General features: G+C 44.0%; 1 protein-coding gene across 1 annotated transcript; it reads left to right on the forward strand.

The window, feature by feature from the left end:
• Positions 1-2,902: 2,902 nt before the first annotated feature.
• LOC128346243 (C-type lectin domain family 2 member B-like) lies at positions 2,903-17,950 on the forward strand. Its single transcript, XM_053299296.1, has 7 exons — positions 2,903-3,139; positions 3,812-4,285; positions 11,363-11,464; positions 14,768-15,006; positions 15,872-15,978; positions 16,261-16,435; positions 17,132-17,950. The coding sequence occupies exons 2-6, from the start codon at positions 4,198-4,200 to the stop codon at positions 16,370-16,372; spliced, it is 648 nt and encodes a 215-aa protein (XP_053155271.1). The 5' UTR covers positions 2,903-3,139; positions 3,812-4,197; the 3' UTR covers positions 16,373-16,435; positions 17,132-17,950.
• The last annotated feature ends 2,775 nt before the right edge of the window (positions 17,951-20,725 follow it).

Raw genomic sequence — 20,725 nt, forward strand, 5'->3', positions numbered from 1 at the left:
GCTTTTCAACAAAAGTTCCCAAAGTGGTTTACATAGATATAAATAAAGATGGATCCCTGTCCCCAAAGGGCTCACAATCTAAAAAAGAAACATAAGATAGACACCAGCAACAGCCACTGGAGGGGATTATAAACAAGGCAATACTTCAACAAACAGTTACTGGAGTGATACTTAATCTGATTAAAAGCATGTCTGGGTAGAACCATAGATACCACAATCAAGATTATAGAGTGCATTGAGTCGTGTTTATGGAATTTGTAATTTATATGGACACTTACAGTTTGATACATCTGTCTTCCCTAATGAGTAGCAAATTGTGGTGTCATGCCACAGTTGCTGTATCAGCACCCTATTTTTGGTGAGCGAGGCAGAACCATTCAACTATAATTTGTTTGGGATAGGAGCAATTTTCACTACACAAATCAGATACAGGGCTACATAGATGAGTAAGGGCTTTAAAGGTTGAAGATTATTTTGAGTTGTGTTTGGGATTGGGAACGGACTCGGGGGAGTTGCTCTTCCAATTGTTTCTAGACTTGGTATTGCGCCCCCGCCCCTTTCCCCATTGCCTGACACACACTCTAGTTTACATTCCCCTTGGCTGCTGCTCCCCCCTAATTCCCCATTGCTGCCTCAGACTTTTCTTGCTTGGGCTGGCTGGGCTCTCCCGGCTCCATCTGTCCCCACCCCCTCCGCCTCTCGGGTGATCTCTTTTGCGATCTCTTCTGAAGGAAGGAATGTATGTCTCCCTCTGTTTGCTGCCACTGAGCCCAGGCGCCTCTCCTCTCCAGAGTTGTTTTCTGCTGCTGATCCCATGTGGGACTAGGAGCAGTGAAGGGGACCCTAGGAAGGACTCGGGAGTCGGGAGATGATTTCCTCCAGAAGAATCTGTGCACTGCAGTTGGCAGGAGAGGCGGAGGTGCTGCTGAGGGAGAGAATTTCCTCCTTCAGAAGAGCTGCTGCCAGTGGGGAGAGGTGGAGGGGGTGAGGCGCCATTAGGAAAAGCAGGGGTGGGGAATGGGTCCTGCTAGGGAGGCAGCCCTTTTAGATCGGTCAAGCCGAATTATCTGCAATGGCCCCTCTAAGCATCACAGAAAAGCGCCGGGGCATGCTTGAAGCCTCGGAGTTTCCCCCCCTAAAGCTGTGCAAATAGAGGATGTTTTAAAACTGGAGATACTTCGGGCTAAGCCAGAATTCGCAGCCTCGCCCTCTATTCAGGAAAAATCAAAGTCCTGTCTGTCCTGGTGCCTGATAGACTGCAGGGAGGTCGGGTTAAATCTAGGGATGTGCAAAACGTTCGGATACAAAATGTTTTGTACCCAAAAGAGCCTGTTTCGGGTGTTTTGTAGACAAAACAAAACACCCATTTTCCAGATCCAAAAGTTTTGTATACAAAACAAAACGTCCCTGTTTCGGCTACAAAACGTTTTGTTGTTTCGGACATCCATTTTGTAGTGATCTCTGAGTCAGTCTCCATTTGGTGTTTGACATCTCTTTGAATTTCCCACCCTTCCAGCCTTCTGATCGGTGACCTAAATCATGGGCTGACCTGCTGACAATTCCCTCCTTGTTCCGCATTGGCTCTTTTGCTTCTTGCCACTCTTTCCTGACCCCACATTGGCCAGGGGAAGGGTTGCTAACCCATGGGGTGCTGGGTTCTGTTGTTTCTGTGGTGTTCTGAGTGTAGATTCTCTGGTAGCATATGAGAGTGGATTCTTGTTTTTCACTGAAAATCTCATATGCTACCAGAGAATCTACAATGAACACCTCAGAAACAACAAAACCCATTACCCCACAGGTTTGTGGGTGTGGGGGTGGTTGGCACATGTGCACTACACAACCCCTCGCTCTGGGCAACCCCAGCGCCCCCCAAGTGGAATTATGGGGCTGCTGAAACCTCCATTATTCCCCATGGGAGAAATCTTAAAGACACGTAAACTTCAACAAATCACAAAAGATCAGCCCTTTGCCCAATTCCTTTGAAATTATTCTGGAAGTTTCCTTGCCCCCATTGGGCACTACCACCCACCACACTTTGCTCTGGGTCATCCCTTTCCCCTTGATTTGAAGCGATACATTTGCTGGAATCCCCGTTATTCCCTATGGGAAAATTCTTAAAGATGTGTAAACTTTAAAAAAAATCACAAAAAAATCAGCCCTTTGCCTAATTCCTTTGAAATTGGGTGGTAGCTTCCACCCATTGGACACTACCACCACCACCCACTCTTTTTGCCCTGGGACCCTTTTTAAAAATCCAAATCGATTCGGATTTGGATTCATAAAATTTGGCTACAAAACAAAACAGGGCTGATTCAGATTCAGAAAATTTGGGTACAAAACAAAATGGGGATGTTTTGATTTGGATACAAATCGAAACAAGAAAATTCCAAAATGCACACCCCTAAAATCCAGCAAATTCTGGCACACTGCAATCAGGAGTGGATTCACAATAAAAGCCCTGTGTGAAAAGCCTCCAGGTGAAAATGGCCACAAGAGGACACAGAAACCAGAGTTTCTCAGAACCAGAACAGAGTGAGAAGTGCATTGACGCAATATCAGTCCTGATACTACACCCATAAATTTTTGGCCTGAACTTCTGCATTGAAAACAAAAAGTTGCATTTTGTTGAACAGAATATTTTAATCATCTTTGTACTTTTCAAACCAGCAATACTGAAAGGAAGGGCAAGAGAATGAAACCTCCTGGGAATCTGTTCTGTTGTAGAATGGGTAACAAATTTTGGTGCTTTTAAAATATACACAATTCTGTTTCGTTTCTTGAGCATGTTTGTTCTGACTGAACAGGAAAGGAAAGCTTGCTCTCATCTCTATTCCTTCCCTAAAGCAGTAGGTGTTGGTACTTCGGCTTCTGTGGGTGGTTCTTCAAATCTGAAACCACTTCAGCTCGCTGCCTATAAGAAGAGTGTGTGAGGGAGCTTTGAAATCCAGCAATTGGAGCACTGTAGAAGTTTTTGTGTGTTGCTGGACTCTATAGACAACTTTAATTAGAGAAGTTTGACTTGGCCTGCTAGGCAATGATTCTCTAAAAGAAGAAGTCATTTTCTTTCCTTTTTTTGCCCAGTGCCACAGAGATATTCTGGGAATTGTTTTTTGAGCAGCTGGATCTCTTCACTGGGCAGGTAAACCGAAACAAGGTTAAGAAGGGGGGGCTGTGTCTTGCTTAATATTAAGAACACCAAAGGTTGGAGGATCAGTTATTGATTTTTAAGGAGGAGAGAGAACACCCCCACCTTTATAATATCCCCCTTAGCTGTTGTTTCGAAAACGCTGCAGAGGAGGCACGATGTAGTTAAACTTGTCCTGACAGTTTAGAGATTTGCTGACATAATTGCATGCTACATATGCTAATTAAGGAGAATGTAATTATTTACTTGGTGGGGCACTTGCTAAACATATTTGGAAGTACACTTAAGGTGGACAAGAGGGTTGCAGATTCTAGTTGCCCAGATATGGGCAACCTAACTTGCATTTAATGTAAAGAAAAGGCATTCATTATTGAATTGCCTACTAGTTGCTTATTCCTGCCAGCTACCGGACATTTGTCTGGTTATCTAAATGGGCCTCAGCCCCCCACCTTAAGCTAGAATATTAGCTAAGCCCTACCTCCAAATGCACAGTATGGTAATAATTGACTGGTTTGCCGTTAGCAGAGTGTATGTATGTCTATATTTAAAAACCATGCAAAATAAAATCCATGTTTGCCTGGTGGTGACTCTTGTCATTTTTGGTACATCATTATTAAAGCATTTTGGAAAGCAGAAATCCTATCTACTGTTAATTTCTCTCCACAGGTAAATCTGAGAATACTGACCTCATACTGAAAATATTGCACCAAAACTAGAGGCTGATTCTTCAGCCTCTGCAGCAGTTATTCTTACGTTGGCTATACGAGCAGCTGTAGAGATCATTTTAAAACAGCTCAGTATTTTAAAACCCAGATAAAACCCAGTCTGGCTGGACATTGGGTCGAAATAAAGTACACCATTAAATGGTATTTAAAACAAGTTTTTTGTGATCACATCACATAGCCAAAGTGTGTTTTATACTGCAAATGAGCTGTATTCAAAAATCTTGCATGAACAGAAGCCCCTACAGTTAGAATAAATTCAACCCTGTGAATAGTGTCAGTCTCTGGAGAGGCCGTTTAAGTCTGTGTATTTTGGGTGAAAGTGAAGAGATGGCTGCATATGAAATGGAGAAGACAATCTATCCGCAAATGATTTCACATGCAATAGAGAATGGACAAACTAATGGAAGCATCAAAGGTGAGTGCAGAGAGAGCAACTACTTTGAAACCGCTTCTGTTTTCTGTTTAGTGAGTAGTGACAACATAGGCAGGAGTTTTGTCTCCACTTACTGTCAGAAAAGTTATGAATTGGGATGACATGAGGAGGAGGGGCAGGCCTATTTCTGGGATTGGCAGCCTTTGAAGTCCCCCCCCCCAGGACTGAGGTGAAAAGACCCCCCAATTTATTTTGCCCCATTGACCGGCAGAGAGAATTGGGGGCAATTTGGGGGACAACCAAGTTTGCCAAATTGTTTTTGGAGGGTGCTTACTGGGGCAGTACTAGTGAACATTTAGTCTGTTGTTTTCTTGTCTACTAAAGAGGCAACAGGCTCCCAGAATATCCCTGGGACTACATTATGATATCATGCCATTCCATGGGGCTTCTGGGGGAAATAGTAGTCATTAACCACTGTAAGGAGCACCCACACTGTTTCTTTGTGGCTGAAAAGCAAAAGAAAAGCTGAGACAAAAGTCTACCAATGCCTAGTATTCCTTCCCTGAAACAGTTGAAGATAATTTGAAAGGGATTGTTACTTGAGGTGCACATTGTGACATGCTCTTACTTCCATAAACAGTGGAAAATTCCAGGTGCAGCACTACTGGGCTTGGATCTTTCCTTTGGAAGAGAGATCAAGGAGGGACTTGTGGTCTTTATATAATATTTGCTTTGTTTAAAAATTATACAAGTAGGGTGTCAGAGGGAGGCAAGCTGCATATGCACTCCTATGAGCCAGTTCTGATACCTCCCATTGGATCCCCAGAGAGACACCCTTACACTCTCAGCATAGTCCCCTGTGACTTCCAGATGGGATTGTTTCCATCTACTTTCTGTGTGTTTCTTCCTGTATTGGGACCCTATGTGGAATGCTAACTGAAGTTTCACACCTAGTTGAGAGGGAGGAAAACACCTCTGTAGCAGTATTTTCTATCCTCATTGGGGATGAAACATTGTGGCTGGTTCCTTCTTCTGTCCTGCTTTCCAAGTGTTTGCCCGTGCCATGGGCATACACAGAAAGGGGGTGGAAGACCCAAGTATTTTTAAAAAGTCATTGTGATGCACACTACTGGTGAAGTGATATAACAAAATAAAAAAACAGATTGTTGCCTGCTTGGGGAATAATCATAGATTTTGAATTTATTAGTGTATGAAGATCTCTCTGGGTTGCAAATAGAACTCAATAGTAAACCCTCACCCCAGAAAAGGGCATTTTAATTTCCCTGCAAGCTTAACTTAAGCAAGACCTCTGAGTAATCACACCAAGCAGCAGATCAACATATGCATAAAATGTAACTTCATTAACTAATTCACTGCACAGCATCCAGGAGGGAAGGAAAGATAATTTGATTATTTTTCTCCTTCAGCAAAGACCACCACAATGAAGTACTGACAAACATCCTCTTTTTGCCTCAAAACTGTGTTCCCAGTCCCAAATACCTTTGCTGTTTCTAAAACAAAAGCCTCTCATCTTTGCTTTTCCAAATAACTTTCCAAATAAAAAACAATTTGTGATGGGGAAACTAACAATAAAGATTATATTATTATATTTATTATTCCTTGTTTACACAGTCAGACAGGTGTTATTGACTGGTTTGCTTTATCCAGACATCGAGTCCTTCCCAAGGACCTGGGATGCCAGAATTTTATTGTCAATGTTTGCTGTTGTTATAGATATCGTCGCAGAATATAGGCTGTTCCCAGTAAAGCTGCTTTTTGTAATTGGCTGATGGTGATTTCTGTGGCCCCTATGGTGTTGAGGTGCTCTTCAAGGTCTTTTGGAACTGCACCCAGGGCACCAATGACCACTGGGATGATTTTGGTCTTTTTCTGCCACAGCCTTTCAATTTCAATTTGTAGATCTTTGTATTTGGTGATTTTTTCTATTTCTTTTTCATCTATTCTGCTATCCCCTAGTATTGCTATGCCGATTATTGTTATTGTTATTATTGTTGTTGTTATGCTATTTACACACACTCTGCCAGATGTTATTGACTGGATTTGGCACTTTAATTATCGTGTCCTTTCCAAGGGTCTAGGATAATTAAAGAAAAATTAAAGATATCGCCGTAGTATTCGTGCTGTCCCAAGTAGTGTGGCCTTCTGTTGTTGCTGCTGCTATTATTATTATTATTATTATTATTATTATTATTATTATTATTATTATTATTAATTGATTTGTTTAACTGAGAGAGAGGTATGAGAGCAAGAGGAAAGAAAGAGAAATGTCAAAACGAAGCCAAAGCAAAGCAAAAAGTGCCGCAGCAAAGCAACAGCCCAGCTTCCTTCTCCCCTTAGTGCCCCAATATAACACTTTCTTCACACGACATATGGGTTATTTTACAATTGGCACTGTAATCCTGCCTTGTGAGATTCCTTCAACTTTCCATATAAACGAAACACAATAATAACAACAATTAAACGATAACTTTGCACTTTAAAGTTTATTTCTCAACACTAACAACATAATTTGCAAAATATTTTTTAAAAGGGCTACAGAGACTTGCTCAGACTCATGTGTCCAAACTGAGGATTTTCCTTTTTGGTGTTGTTGGCTTGTTTAGAGTTATTTCTTTGCTGTGGCATTAAGATACAGTCTCTTTCTGTCTCCCCTTCTTGAAAGCCTGAAAGTAATAAACGTCGGTTTAACAAATAACCAGCCCACAGGAGAACTCTATGCAGGAACCTTCCTCTTCAGGGGGCCTCTTGCAGTTTGTCATATACCAGTTATTACACAGTTATTAATTACACAAAATTATTAAATGTATACTTAAACAACAACCAAGTGAAAACCCCTCATACCTGAAAGTAATAAATACAGAGGCGAGTCTCACGATCAGTGAGACTCACCGGAAGGAGGTTTGCGGGGAGAGTGGGCTTAGCTTAGACGATCAAGCCGGCAGCCCTGGGTGGCTGGATTGGCTGCCCACACAACTGCTGGCTCCGTCATGGAGCCAGCAGGGGCTGTGGGGATCAGGGGCTGCACAGCCCCCAGAAGTTCCAGGATGCCCCGCGTGAGTGTGTGGGGCATTCTGGAGAGACTCCCGAGCCCGTTTTTACTTGCTTGCAGCCTCCCAGTCGTGGGGGGGGGGTCTACTCGTATGTTGCCATGCACCATGTCAACACACGAGCAAAAAGAGGAGGTAAATGGAGTGCTCGTGCCATTAACCTCATCTTAGGGGAGGGGTATTTAGGGCGGTTAGCTTCCGGGAGCCCCACGGCTCCCGTTGCAGCACACGATCACCCAAAAGTGGGCTAGGCTACCCTAGCCCACTTTTGGGCGATGATGAGAATCACCTCATTGGCTTAAAAAATAACCAGCCCACAGGAGCTCTCTATGCAGGGACCTTCTTCAGCAGGCCTCTGGATCCTCTGAGGAGGATTGGGCCTTCCTTTCTTTCTTTCTTTCTTTCTTTCTTTCTTTCTTTCTTTCTTTCTTTCTTTCTTTCTTTCCCATATATGGTAGTCCCATATCCAGTTTCCACGATATGATCTTGAGAATGTACCCACCATTTTCAAGGAGAGCATCAGGAACTGCTTTGAAGTTCTGAACCTCATTGTTAGGGAACCAGAGGAACTGTGGAATGAAATCAAAGGAGTTGTTAAGGACGGATGTGAAAAGAGACTGTCAAAGACCAAGAAACAGAAGAAAGCAAAATGGATGTCAGAACAGACGGTGGAAATTGCCAAGAAGAGGAGAGAAGCCAAAGTCAGGAAAGAGAACGCCCTCAAGAAGGAACTGATGACATGACACCACTCTGCTAGCTGAGAATGTGAATGAGCTGCAAGCTCTAGTAATCAAAGTCAAGGAGCACAGTAAAAAAATGGGACTAGGACTAAATGTAAAGACTAAACTAATGACAACGGTTACAGCAACCAACCTCAGAATCGGTAATGAAGACATTTAAGTGGTAGAAAGCTTCTTCCTTTTAGGATTGCCCATCAACAGTAAAGGATCCAGCAGTCAAGAAATATGCCACAGACTAGCACTTGGTAAAGCTGCAATGAAGGCCTTGGAAAGGATATTTAGATGCCTCTACAAAGATTAGAATCGTTCGGACAGTGGTTTTTCCTGTGACACTTGATGGGTGCGAAAGCTGGACTTTGAAAAGCAAGACAGAAAAAGTATTGATGCTTTTGAACTTTGTTGCTGGAGAAGACTTTTGAGGATACCATGGACAGCCAGGAAAACAAACAAATGCATCATAGAACAAATCAATCCAGAATTTTCACTTGAGGCACATATGACCAGGCTCAAACGATCATACTTTGGACACATTATGCAAAAACCCAGCTCTCTGGAGAAGTCCATAATGCTGGGAAAAGTTGAAGGCAAGAGAAGAAGAGGTCGACCAGCAGCAAGGTGGATGGACTCGATTATGACAGCAATGATTGCACCACTGAGAGACCTTAAAGGCCAAGTTGAAGACAGATCATCCTGTAGGGAATCTATGTATGTGGTTGTTAAGAGTTGACACCGACTTGATGGCACTTAATCAATCAATCAATGGTAGTCCCTATTCAACTTGCAGCCCCCTACTGGATATATATTCCCTGATGTTTTAACCCTTAAAGAGTAGGGGTTATACCAACACAGGAGATAAGTATGAAGGTGGGGGGGGGGATCACAGGAAAATTGAGAAACGAAGGGGTGGGAAAGAGTGTGGGGGGGGGAAAGCAAAGATTAAAAACAGCCAGATAGAGTTCTGGGGTCTTCTCCAAAGTGATCCTCCTTCCCCAAATACCCCTCCAAGACATATCAAGTTCCTAGTTCTTCTCCCAGAGCTGCAAATTGCTATTAAGCTCTCATCCCTCTCCTGGACGCTTTCCAGATTACCCACTACAACTGTGGTAAAATTCTTCGGCTTGGCAGGATCGAATTGAAAATGATCCCCAGAATCTACAAGGGAAAATACAGCTACTTTTTTAAACAACAGACATACAAAATTATAGCACTAAATCACAGCGATAAAATCTGAAACAAGCAAGGCATCAGAAATGTGAATGGCACCCTACTGACAGTGTAGGGACTGCGGTGTCACAACACAGGAAGTACAGAAGCACACTTAGCAGATACTTTCGGACACTGTTGTAGGGGTTAATCTGGAAAGTACCCAGGCTAGTTACAGAATGGGGAAGTGAGTGGAGTTGCAGAACTGGCCATTTTTTTCACCTCTGAATAGAAACAGGAAGCTGGAAGGGAAGGAGTCTGTGAGTTAACTCAGAGGAAAACGGGGAGGGGAGAAGTGTATTGAGGGGAAAACTTTACAGAACCATGAACTGAAATGTTTCTAAAACAGCATTTTGCATTCCCAGCCCCACTTTTAATCTGCTCAAGGAAGGCTCTGACTCTCCCCTCCCCTGCTTCCGCAGAGTGACTCACAGCCCTCCTGCATCCTCCCCCCCATCAGAAGCAAAAACAATTCATCAGAAGCAGTCCTCCCTGTTCTGAAACCTGCTAGGAGGAGGCTCTGGGAGAGGAACAGGGGGCTCTCAGCAAAGCCGTTCCCAAGGGGCAAAGACATAGCAGGCACTGCTTGGCTTTTCCATAGAAAGGCTCAAAACGCTGCTCCAGTCCCTCCTTGAAACATGTTCAAGAGTGGATAGGTGAATCCTACTGCTGTGATTGGATAGAAGCCTGGGAGGGGTGTGGTCATAATAATCATAATAAGGAAGAGAACAGAAGCTAGGGGCTGTGCTGGGAGTAAAACAGATTAGGCAACAATGAAAAGGGTTTCCGATGCAGAGTCTGCAAAGACCCCCAATCTAGGAAGATGAGGGGGCTCCCAAACACTGGGGACATGGGGACATTTGTCCCTGCTTGCTCAGTAGTAGCTACGCCCCTGATAGCAATGCAATAAACATAATGGCTACATGGATGGTATGCTGGAAAAACATGAGGTAAAGAACTATTTACTGTTCAGCTGTGGGACAAGAGCATTTGAATGGGCTCACCATGCTGAATATCAACTGTGACATTGCATGAAAGTTAGATTTTCCTCTCAATATTTAGTGCATTTGCACAGGAAAAAAGGCTAGAAAAACATTTCTCTCTCTCTCTTCTTCGTGCCTTATTTTATTTTGATGTGTCATCGTTTTCCTTTCATTATGGCTAAAGGCCCCAAAAGCTGGAAGTGGCCCACACCTCTCTGGACCTTTGAGAGGGCCTGGCTCTTTGGAACTGAGTGCCATTATGTGATCAGGATGGCTCTGAATAGCAGATGCAAGGACCAACCACATAGTGTAGGGTTGTTACTTTCATGTCTTCCATGGCGTTTTCCAGATTAGCCACTCAAAAGCAGCAAAATGCCTCGTTCAGGCAAATCGCATTCATAAGAGAGCCAGCGTGGTGTAGTGGTTAGAGTGCTGGACTAGGACCGGGGAGACCCGAGTTCAAATCCCCATTCAGCCATGAAACTAGCTGGGTGACTCTGGGCCAGTCACTTCTCTCTCAGCCTAACCTACTTCACAGGGTTGTTGTGAAAGAGAAACTCAAGCTCTGGGCTTCTTGGAGGAAGAGTGGGATATAAATGTAATAATAACAACAACAACAACATAAAACCTGCAGGGAGAGCAGTCTCGCGAAACTAACAACCCCAACCCCCCCACAGTTTTTATGCCGGATAAATGACATCATAGTGCTAAATCTCAGTGATTAAATTTAAAACAAGGCATCTGAAATATGAACAGCATCCTGCTGTCAGCGTAGGGACTGTGGTGTCAAAACACAGGAAGTGGAAGCACACTTCAGAGATAAGTCCTGACCCCATTGCAGGGTCTAATCTGGAAAGCACACATACAAGGGCACCCGATTGGCCACTTTTGGAAGCAGAATTCTGTATGAGGCACAGGAGCAAGGCTAGTAAAAAGGCTGGTATCCTGAGTTTTGCACTTGTGTTTCCCTTTCGTAAGCTTTTTGCACTACCTCATTACAAATCTTCCACAAAACATTGATAGATTCATCTTGAATACAACACTATGCACTCTCCGTTAATTTAAAGGCTACTTGGAACTACTAAAAAACCCAGGAATCATTTAACACTTTATTTCCCTTTGTAGGTTTGCATCATGATGTCAGAGTCAGACACAGAGCAACATTTTATGTAACAACTTTAAGTGTGATACTTAATGTCATTCTGCTCAGTATCACCATTATATCAGGTGAGTGAAGAACAGCATCAGTCCCATTGTACTGTGTCTTCTGACAGTTGAAATACAGGCCTGTCTACTCCCACAAACATCTTATTCTCTTCCACTTGCTGGTTTTATTGGTGTTCTCTGAGCCAGCCTGAGAGAAGACTTTAGGGATGGGTGTCCGCAGTCCAACCAGTGCAGCCCTTGCATAGCATTGCAGTAAGTCTCTGTACCTCCTTGAATGGTCTAGGCCAGGGGTGGGGAACCTTGGCACTCCAGCTGTTTTTGAACTACAACTCCCACAATCCCCAGCCACAATCATTGTGGCTGGGGATGATGGGAATTGTAGTTCAACAACAGCTGGAGTGCCAAGGTTCCCCACCCCTGGGTAGGCCTAACTGGTTGAAGTTAAAGTACATTGCAGAAGTGACCCCACTAACCCAGTTTTAAAAGGATTGTCCCAGCAATAGAAGAGTGATGGGTTCAGATGTGAGCACTAGCAGGTGTCTAGTAAGGAGAGGCTCTGCCACCTTGATCTTGTTTTTTCAGAATTGTCCTACTGATTTGATTAGGACACTTAGATTTGCTTAAGATAATAGACCATATTCTATAGAAATTGTGATCAAAACTGTTACCACCACAACCTTCCAAGCAAGTTGAGCATCAAGGTTACATTTCCTCTTTCTGTTCAGCCTCCCCACTCCTATTGCATCCCCTAGGAACTATTTGTAAGCTTTGAGTCAGACTCAAGGGCTGGATTCTATTACTCTCTTTGGAAACCAGGGAGCAGTGTTCCCTGTCACAGGGATTTCCAGGTTTTGTTGACTACAACTCCCAGCATCCCCAGCTACGATGGCCTTTGGCTGGGAATTATGAGGATTGTAGTCAACAACATCTGGAAATCCTTGTGACAGGGAACACTGCCTGGGACATCCAAATTGGGACATCTTAGTATCTCTTGACACATTTTCTGTTGCTAGGTCTGGTAGTCCTGCCACCGATGCCTTGATTCTGTTGCAGAATGAGATGGCCGCCCTAATCAATACTGCTGCTGTTTAATGCTCTTGCCCAGTATGTAGAGCCTTGACAGCTCCGTGGTATACCGAAGAGCTGAGGGTGATGAAAAGTTAGAACTCAGATGTTAGCAAACCCACAGTGAATCTAACCGCACATAGACTAGAGCCCATTTTAAGACTTCTTATGTGGCAGTGATGGCGGCAAAGAGAGATGACTTCTCTGCTTCTGTATCTGCATGATATCCAGTAGAGCTTTACTGAGTGGTAAGAAGTCTCTTGCAGGCAGGTTAAGATATTTAGGGGTACACTTGGTGGCCCACTGTCATGTACTTGCTAAACATTTTGCAGACAAACTGCTTGCTCCACCTTGGATGTCACAGCTGTAGCAGAGTCAGAACGGGATGCAGCTGGAGCCCTGTCTGGTTATATCATTATGGATACCTTTGACGCTGTTAGACCTGGGGATGTGGAGCATCCTCCTAGAAGCATGCTAGACTAATACTAATATCACTTACCAATCATATTACTGCTAATAATATCACTTACCACTTTTCAACATGTTTTAAATGGGAGAAAAAAGAGCATCCCTTGTTGCCAAAGGGCTCATAATCTTAACTCTCTCACACACAGCAGAGAATAGCAATAGCCACTGAACAATGTTGTGCTGGGGTTGAATTGGGCCAATTGCTCTTTCCCTGTTAAATAGAAGGGAATCATCGCATTGAAAGATGCCTCTGTCCATTTAGAAGGGCCATTTACTTTGTTCATTCTTAATAGTAATGGTAACTCTTTAAGCAATCATCTAGCATTCTGCAGATTCTGAGCTTTCTAGAGAACTTATATTATTATGATTAGGTAATGTTACCATTCTAATAACCTAATTTCAATGAGGCAATCTATATATTTAATTCTCTAAGGCTAATCCCCTTGGCTAATCCCATGTGTGGCAGCTCTCGCGAGAGATTGGAGAGCAGCTGGATAGCCATTGGTATGGGTGGCAGCGGCAGCCGGCCAGCTGGCTGGTGGGAAACAAAATGATGGAGGCAGCTGGCTGGCTGGCAGGTGGGGGGAAGAGAGCGAAAGGGAGGGAGAGTGGGTGAGCAGAAAGTGGCGGCAGTGGTGGGTGGGGGAAATGGTGGGCACAGGGAAATGGCAGCTGAAGCAGGCGAGGAAGAAGTTGGTGATGGTGGTGGTGGTGGTGGAGGGCAAACTAGAGGCCAGGTTGGGTGGCCACTGGGTGGGGAGGAGAAGCGTGGCTGCCAAGGAGGAGAAGCCTGGCCACAGAGGGAGAACGAACTGGGGTGGGGGTGGGGTGGGGACGAAATGGGGTGGGTGGAACGAAATGGGGCTGAAACGAGGGGGGGAGATGGGGGAAACGAGGGGTGCAGATGAACTGCACCAGTTCAGCTAGTTTAAAATAATTATAGCCTAGCTTTGTAATTTATGGACTGATCACTTTAGCCTTTTAGTTTATTAAGTAGAACGGATGAAGGGAGCCTGATTAGCCTGGGCATTACAGACTAGAAGAGATAATAGAAGCTGCTGTTCCCTGTGCTTGCAGCTTCCAAGGTTGGAAGGGGTTGTGGGAGGGAGTAGCAGGCCACCCACTTATAGTTTTTACTCCAGTCTACCCAACTGGAGTTCCCCAAACAATCCTGTAAACTATCTACCCACAGCATAACTCAGTGTAATGATGCATGTGTAATGATGCATGTGCTATCTCAGCACCCTATCTTTGGCAAGGCTGTCCACATAGAGGTAGAGGAGAAAGTCATTAATAGGATATGAGGTCATTCTCATGACCAAAATAGCTGGGGCTAGGGAGGGCTGGGGGGGAGGAAGGAGAGGTAGGAGCCTACCCTGCCTTCCCCGATATGATCGCAGCCTCTTTGGGGCTCTGCCAGTTGCGTGCCCACATGATCAGTACAGCAGCAGAGCCCCAAAGTGGGATCAAGAGAACAAAGTCTTCCCACATCCCACAGTACAAGGCACAAGCAGTGGAGAGGCTGCTTCCGGAATTGACTCATGGGTAAAAATGGCAGCTGGGCAGCTGGTATCTCCAGAGCCCAGAGTGATTACTTGCATGATTGCCTGCCGAGGTAGAACAAGGGGAGGGTTCTGTCCTGCCGTGATAAAGCCTGGGCTCCAAAGCTGGGCTACCTGGTTTGGCAGGCACTGGGTAGGAGCGAGTCCTGTGGCTCCACACAAGCCTCTGTACCCAGGTTTTCCTGCTCCTACCCAGTTTTGGCCAGTCATGAGAATGACCTCTATAGATAATAACCCCTCTCTCCTTCTCAAACCCTTCATATGTTAGTAAGAGATCGCCGGAAATCACCAGAACTATGCCCAGCTGCTCCTACTTCAGCAGAACTTTCCTACGCCATCTTTCCAACACTCCTTAGGTCTCCAGTAGCCTGCTGTCCAAATGGCTGGATTGGATACCAAGGAAAGTGCTACTATTTTTCAGTGACAGAAGGAGACTGGATGGCTAGCAAGACAAACTGTTCTTCTTTTAATGCCTCTCTGTCTGTGATTGACTCCCAAGAAGAGATGGTGAGTACAGTGATATAAATGGCGGCCTAGGCTGTCCACTTGGAAACAGAAACCACCTGTCAGTGGTAGATTGCTTAATGCCTTAATTCCGTCTGCTCTGTTTTAAAGGAGGCCTCTCCTACCTTATTTGTGGTCATGTGAACAAACCTCATGTGTGTCTCTTTCTCCTTTTTTTAGTTTCTGATCTATATACATGCATTTATATACCAATACTTATTGTATTGACCAAATTGCTCTTTTTAAAAAATCCAATTTCCCCTCACCCAGTTTCCTCATGCTTTCAGATATGGAGATCTTGACAATTCCTCATATGAATCCTGTCCATTTGTATATTCCAAACAGCTGTTGTTCTGTAGCTATGTCTTTTGCATCCATATTGATAAGCACTAGTTATGGAGTGTGGCTTCAGATAATTTTGAATTGCCTTATCTAGTTTCTTGTATAGTCACTCAGAATCAAATGGGGCTTTCCTGGACTGGAACTGGTGATGTGAACAGAAAAAAAGAGCCCTTCTAGATCAGACTCAAAGCCTATAAAGTCCAGCATTTTGTCCAGATGCCTCAGGAAGCCCACAAACAGGGTCTGAAGGCAATAGTTTATTTATTTATTCAAATTTGTAGATAGCCCCAAACTCTGGGCAGTTTCTGGGTGGTTTCTCACCTACAATTGCCCCACCCAACCACAACTCTTATTTGGGGGTATACGGCCTCTGAATATGGAGTTTCCAAATAATCTTATAATAAGGTAAAAGGTAAAGTGAGTTGTCAACTCAGTGTCAACTCCTGGAAACCACAGAGCCCTGTGGTTGTCTTTGGTAGAATACAAGATGGGTTTACCATTGTACATACTTATTTTCTTTATTAAGGACTTCATGAGACGCTACAAAGGTGTTGCTGACCACTGGGTGGGTCTCCAAAGAGATCTAGAAGGAGAACCCTGGAAATGGATCAATGGTACCTCTTTTAATAATTGGTAAGACTCTTTTCTCTGCTTCAAGCAGTAAATGTCAAAGCCTAGAAACCAGAAGTGCTTCTGTGGTGTTCAGCAGTCAGGGAGAAACTGGGCGATCCTGGCCCCTTCCATGGGATGATGAAACTCGAGAAGCCTTCTGCAGTTTTTTCAGATGAAAAGCAATCTCCAGGTTTTTTCACCACATAGATATTTGGGATTCAACATGTGCTATGTAGCTTAAAGCTAGTCAATAGGGTTACTATTTCTGCAAATATTTTGAATGACTCTTTCATTGCTCTCCAGGTTTGAAATCCGAGGAGGAGGAGAATGTGCTTACATGAACCATAAAACTATAGCAAGTTCCAGCTGCACAAGAGAAGAACCCTGGATCTGCAGCAAACTAGCTGGGAGCTGATAAAGGGCATCAGATTCATACTGCATGAGCGTCTAAACTCTGCAGTACACAGTGACAATAGAGGTATTCATAATGTTCTGGTCCTTGCAGCCCACAATACAGAGTGGGGGTGGGGTGGAGGGACTGGTATCTGCCTAGCTGTGTTCCCATTGAGGAAACATCAATCTAACATTCTGGGTCATTAACAAGGAACCCGCTTGGCAAAGGAATGCCTCTACAATAGCTGTAGCACCATTTCCCCCGCTCTAGCTGCCAGACTGAAAAGTACCACAGTCTGTAGGGTTTCTCTCCTATATTTATTTATATTTATTTATTTATTCGATTTCTATACCGCCCTTCCAAAAATGGCTCAGGGCGGTTTACACCGAGAAATAATAAATAAATAAGATGGATCCCTGTCCCCAGAGGGCTCACAATCTAAAAAGGAAACATAAGAGAGACACCAGCAGCAGTCACTGGAGGTACTGTGCTGGGGGTGGGTGGGGCCAGTTACTCTCCCCCTGCTAAATAAAGAGAATCACCATGTTAAAAGGTGCCTCTTTGCCAAGTTAGCAGGGGTTTATATAGCATATGCATGATTTACAAAACCCACCCTGAGGCTAACCATACCAAGTAGCCCTCTTGAGAATGAGAAATCTGGAATGGGATATCTAAAGCCCGGCCGACCTGGGAGTGGTACTGCCATAAATATACTTGGGAAAATAGCCTGCTCAGTCCAGGTTGTTCTTTCTTTCTGATCTTTCTTTCTTTCTTTCTTAGATGAAATGGGCGACCAGCAGAGCCTTCCACTGATGCAGATGCAGCAGTTAGAAGATGCAAGGAGAGCATGCCTGGAACTCTGTTTTTCCAGGATTGTGGACTTTGAAGAAGAGTGAAGGTGGATGTTCCCGAGGGGAATCAGTGGTGCCATGGCTGATCAGCAATTGGGCCCAAACACAGAAGACACTGATCCTGCAGGAAACTGGGTTGGTGGGGCAGGGCAGATCTGGTGAGGAGCTGGGCAGGCAGGGTTAGGAAAGCACCAAGGGTTTTTTGAAGTTCTTGCAAAAGCTTGAATTTGTGTGGAGCAGGAGCTCACCCTCTCAGAGGTTTGTCAGGTTTGTAGCCGAACATTTAAAAAGGCAGCCAGTGATGAGGAGTGGAGGGCAGGCAAGCCCAAGGACCACCCTTTCAGATCCAGCTCCAGCTTGAAAAGCCCAGGAGAGGCTAAAGGCAGTGGGTGCCAGAAGATAGGGACCAGAGGTGCCAGAGAGAACCTCCATTCTCTTACATCCTTTTTATTCCAAGACATTTTAATAGTGTGATGTGGTTGTGATATATTATTTGAATTATTCTTCCTGAATCCCCCCTGCCCCGCAACTTCAGACAAAGAATTGTCATACCTGAAATGTGTTAGGCATAACAACAACAACAACAATAATCAATGGGACATATTTTGTAAACAGTATGACTTGCTTTGGCAGCTTTTAGGTTTGCTTCCTCGCTTTTTGTTATTATTAGCATATTTAATCCTTGTCACAGTGATGTCCCTCCATGTCCCCTTTACTTTCTCCCATAAAATTGAATGTGTTTCATTGACCTTTTCATCCAAAAGGAGTTATTGTTCTATAATGAAGGCAATACTAGTCTACCACCCCAAAAATGTGTGGCCTGGTCCTCACTGATAGGACCAGACGAGTTACAGTTTATCTCTTTAAATGAAAAGCAGCAATGGTGTCAGCCTCAGAAAACACTACACTTCCCAGGAGCAGCTGCCTGATGGTGCTTCAGGGGTATACCAAGGTTGGAGTGGGCCCGGAGACAAGATTTTAAAATGGGCCCCTCTCTGCTTTCCTCTACTTCTCCTGGCCCCATGTCTCTACTGCAGAAGAACATTAAGGACACATGCAATATAGTGTAGCAAATTAACAGACAACCCAAATTGTCATCTGAATCCACTCCAAGATATATGGACCAAATGGTGGGGGGTTGTTCTCAAATCCAACAAAACAATTTGCAAAATATGGGAAAGGCAACTTGTAGACATTACATGCTGCATTTTTAGTAGATTGGCTTTTCACAGTAGAGGTTTCCCATGGTAACATAACATGTCTTAAATAGCAATGCAAATTAATTTAACAATCCAAACAATCTTGCAAACCAGTGCTTGGATGTGATTCGTTCAGAGTTTTTCCAATCTAGGGTTGTCGCCAAGTGACTCAGTTTGAAAGCCTTGACCCTTATTTCAAAACACAACCATACCACCTGACTTTGTGCCAATATACTTTTATAATAAAACTGCAATCCTAAGTACACTGACTGGGAAGTCAAGCATCATTCCCCACTCCACACATACACACACAACATGGCACACATGGGTTCTTGAGGGCACAAACAGTAACTGAACTCACAAGAATATAATAATATAAAACAAGTATGTTCATGCAAATATGCATTAGCAGCAGAAACATTTCAATACACAACTTAATATATTCCCTCATCCTGCATAATTCTTTATCCACTCCCCTCTCTATCTCTAAAGCATCCAAAGTTTAAACAACTGAATTTGCAAGATGTAAAATAATAATAATAATAATAATAATAATAATAATAATAATAATTAATAAAGGTAATGGGTTTTGGGGGGGGGTCGGGGAGATCTTGGAATTTTTGTTGTTTTTTAATACAACTTGGGGCTGGGTGGGAAAGACCCACCATTCAGAAAAGCAGGCAAGAAGTTGGAGCTGTTTAGCTGCTCCCTCACGCCTCTCTCTTCTGGCTTGCATTTCTTTCCCTTGGCATAGCTGAGTGGAGTGTTTGGAGGGAAGGCATTCTCCCCCCTCCCAGCTTCCCTCCTGATGTTTTTTTCTTTTTCAGGATATTTGCAGAGTTCAGGAGTTTTGCAAGCAGAGAGCAGACACTGGTACAAAAAATGAAAAATACACAAGATAGACCCGATCTCCATGAGGGTGCTCCATTTTCCATGCTCTCTCACACATGAAACTCTTCCCCTTCCCCCTTTGTAGAGAGACAGTTTGCAAACTGAAGCCCAAGCTCCACAATTTGGGAAAAAACAAAAAAAATTGGGCGGGGGGGGTCTTACTTTGTCTTGTCTTCCTTGTACTACTGCTACTACTACTACAAATATTTATATACCGTTCTTCAACAAAATTCTTCAATAAAATTAAGTGGTTTCCATAGAAAAATTGATAATACATAAATAAAATGGTTCCCTGTCCCCAAAGGGCTCACAATCTAAAAAGCAACATAAAGCAGATACCAGCAACAGCCATTGAAGGGATGCTGTGCTGGTGATGGATAGGGCCAGTTGCTCTCCTACTGCTAAATATCAGAGAATCACCACTTTAAAAGATGTCTCTTTGCTCAGTTAGCAGGGGTAGTGTCTCCCACCCCCTTCCACCTACAAGTACAACCACCTACAGGTCCAGCCTGGGCAATAGAAGGCAGATAGAACTGCCCCCCTCCCCCAAGAGCGGGACAGAGCTCAGCAGCGATCTAAACACAATCATTCTCAGCCTGCTTGGGAGGAGGAAGCTTCACTGAGGAGAAGTTTGCTTCTCTCCCTCTTTCCATCGCCTCAGGCTCCCAGCAGCTTCCTTGAGCTCTGGCAAGCACGCTGCATGGGCAGGGAAGCAGGGAGAGATTTGGCAGGCAGGCAGCTGCCTTTGCTCTCTCTTGCAGGCATGCTGCATGGCAGGAGAGAGGGCAAGGACTGGCCTTGGGGGCCCCTCAAGAGGCTGTGGGCCAGGAGACATTTGTCTCCCTTTGCCTCATTAATGGTACGCCCCTGATATGACCAAAGCTGAATAGGCCCCATCCAGAGTAAAAAGTTGTTGTGCAACTCTGCCGTATCTGTTTGTTTTATCCCATGTGTCCTGTAAAGAAAAGTATACCAATAGTATTTGATCTACAGTGGCATTCGTGGAGCAGAGTAGTTGTGAGTGCCATAGTCTTCACTGGTGCATGTGGGTCATTTTCCTGTATTATGGGATGTTATAGCCTACTGGTGATGTTATAGCACTTTATAATTGTTTGATTTGGAAAACAGATTTGCACAGGATATAGTGTGTGGGTGTTTTAGAGTTGACATTTTACTCTGAAGTTTTTCCACAGTTCAGAATGTAAAACCAAACTTGCTCATGCAGATAATGTATTTTCGGTATCAGTTTATTTTTAATTCAGGTTCTAGACAGTGATCTCAGTTCAAACATAACTATGCAAACATCCCCCAAAGGGGATTTTTAAGTGGGAGTAGTGGGAAAGTCCTGGGATGTTCCACAGCCTTCATGGAAAAAGCACCTGTGCTCAGTCTTATTGCCAGCAGGGTCCCCTTATCACAAACTGCATAATAAC

Source organism: Hemicordylus capensis, chromosome 2 (genome assembly GCF_027244095.1).
Source record: "Hemicordylus capensis ecotype Gifberg chromosome 2, rHemCap1.1.pri, whole genome shotgun sequence".
Taxonomy (NCBI): domain Eukaryota; kingdom Metazoa; phylum Chordata; class Lepidosauria; order Squamata; family Cordylidae; genus Hemicordylus; species Hemicordylus capensis.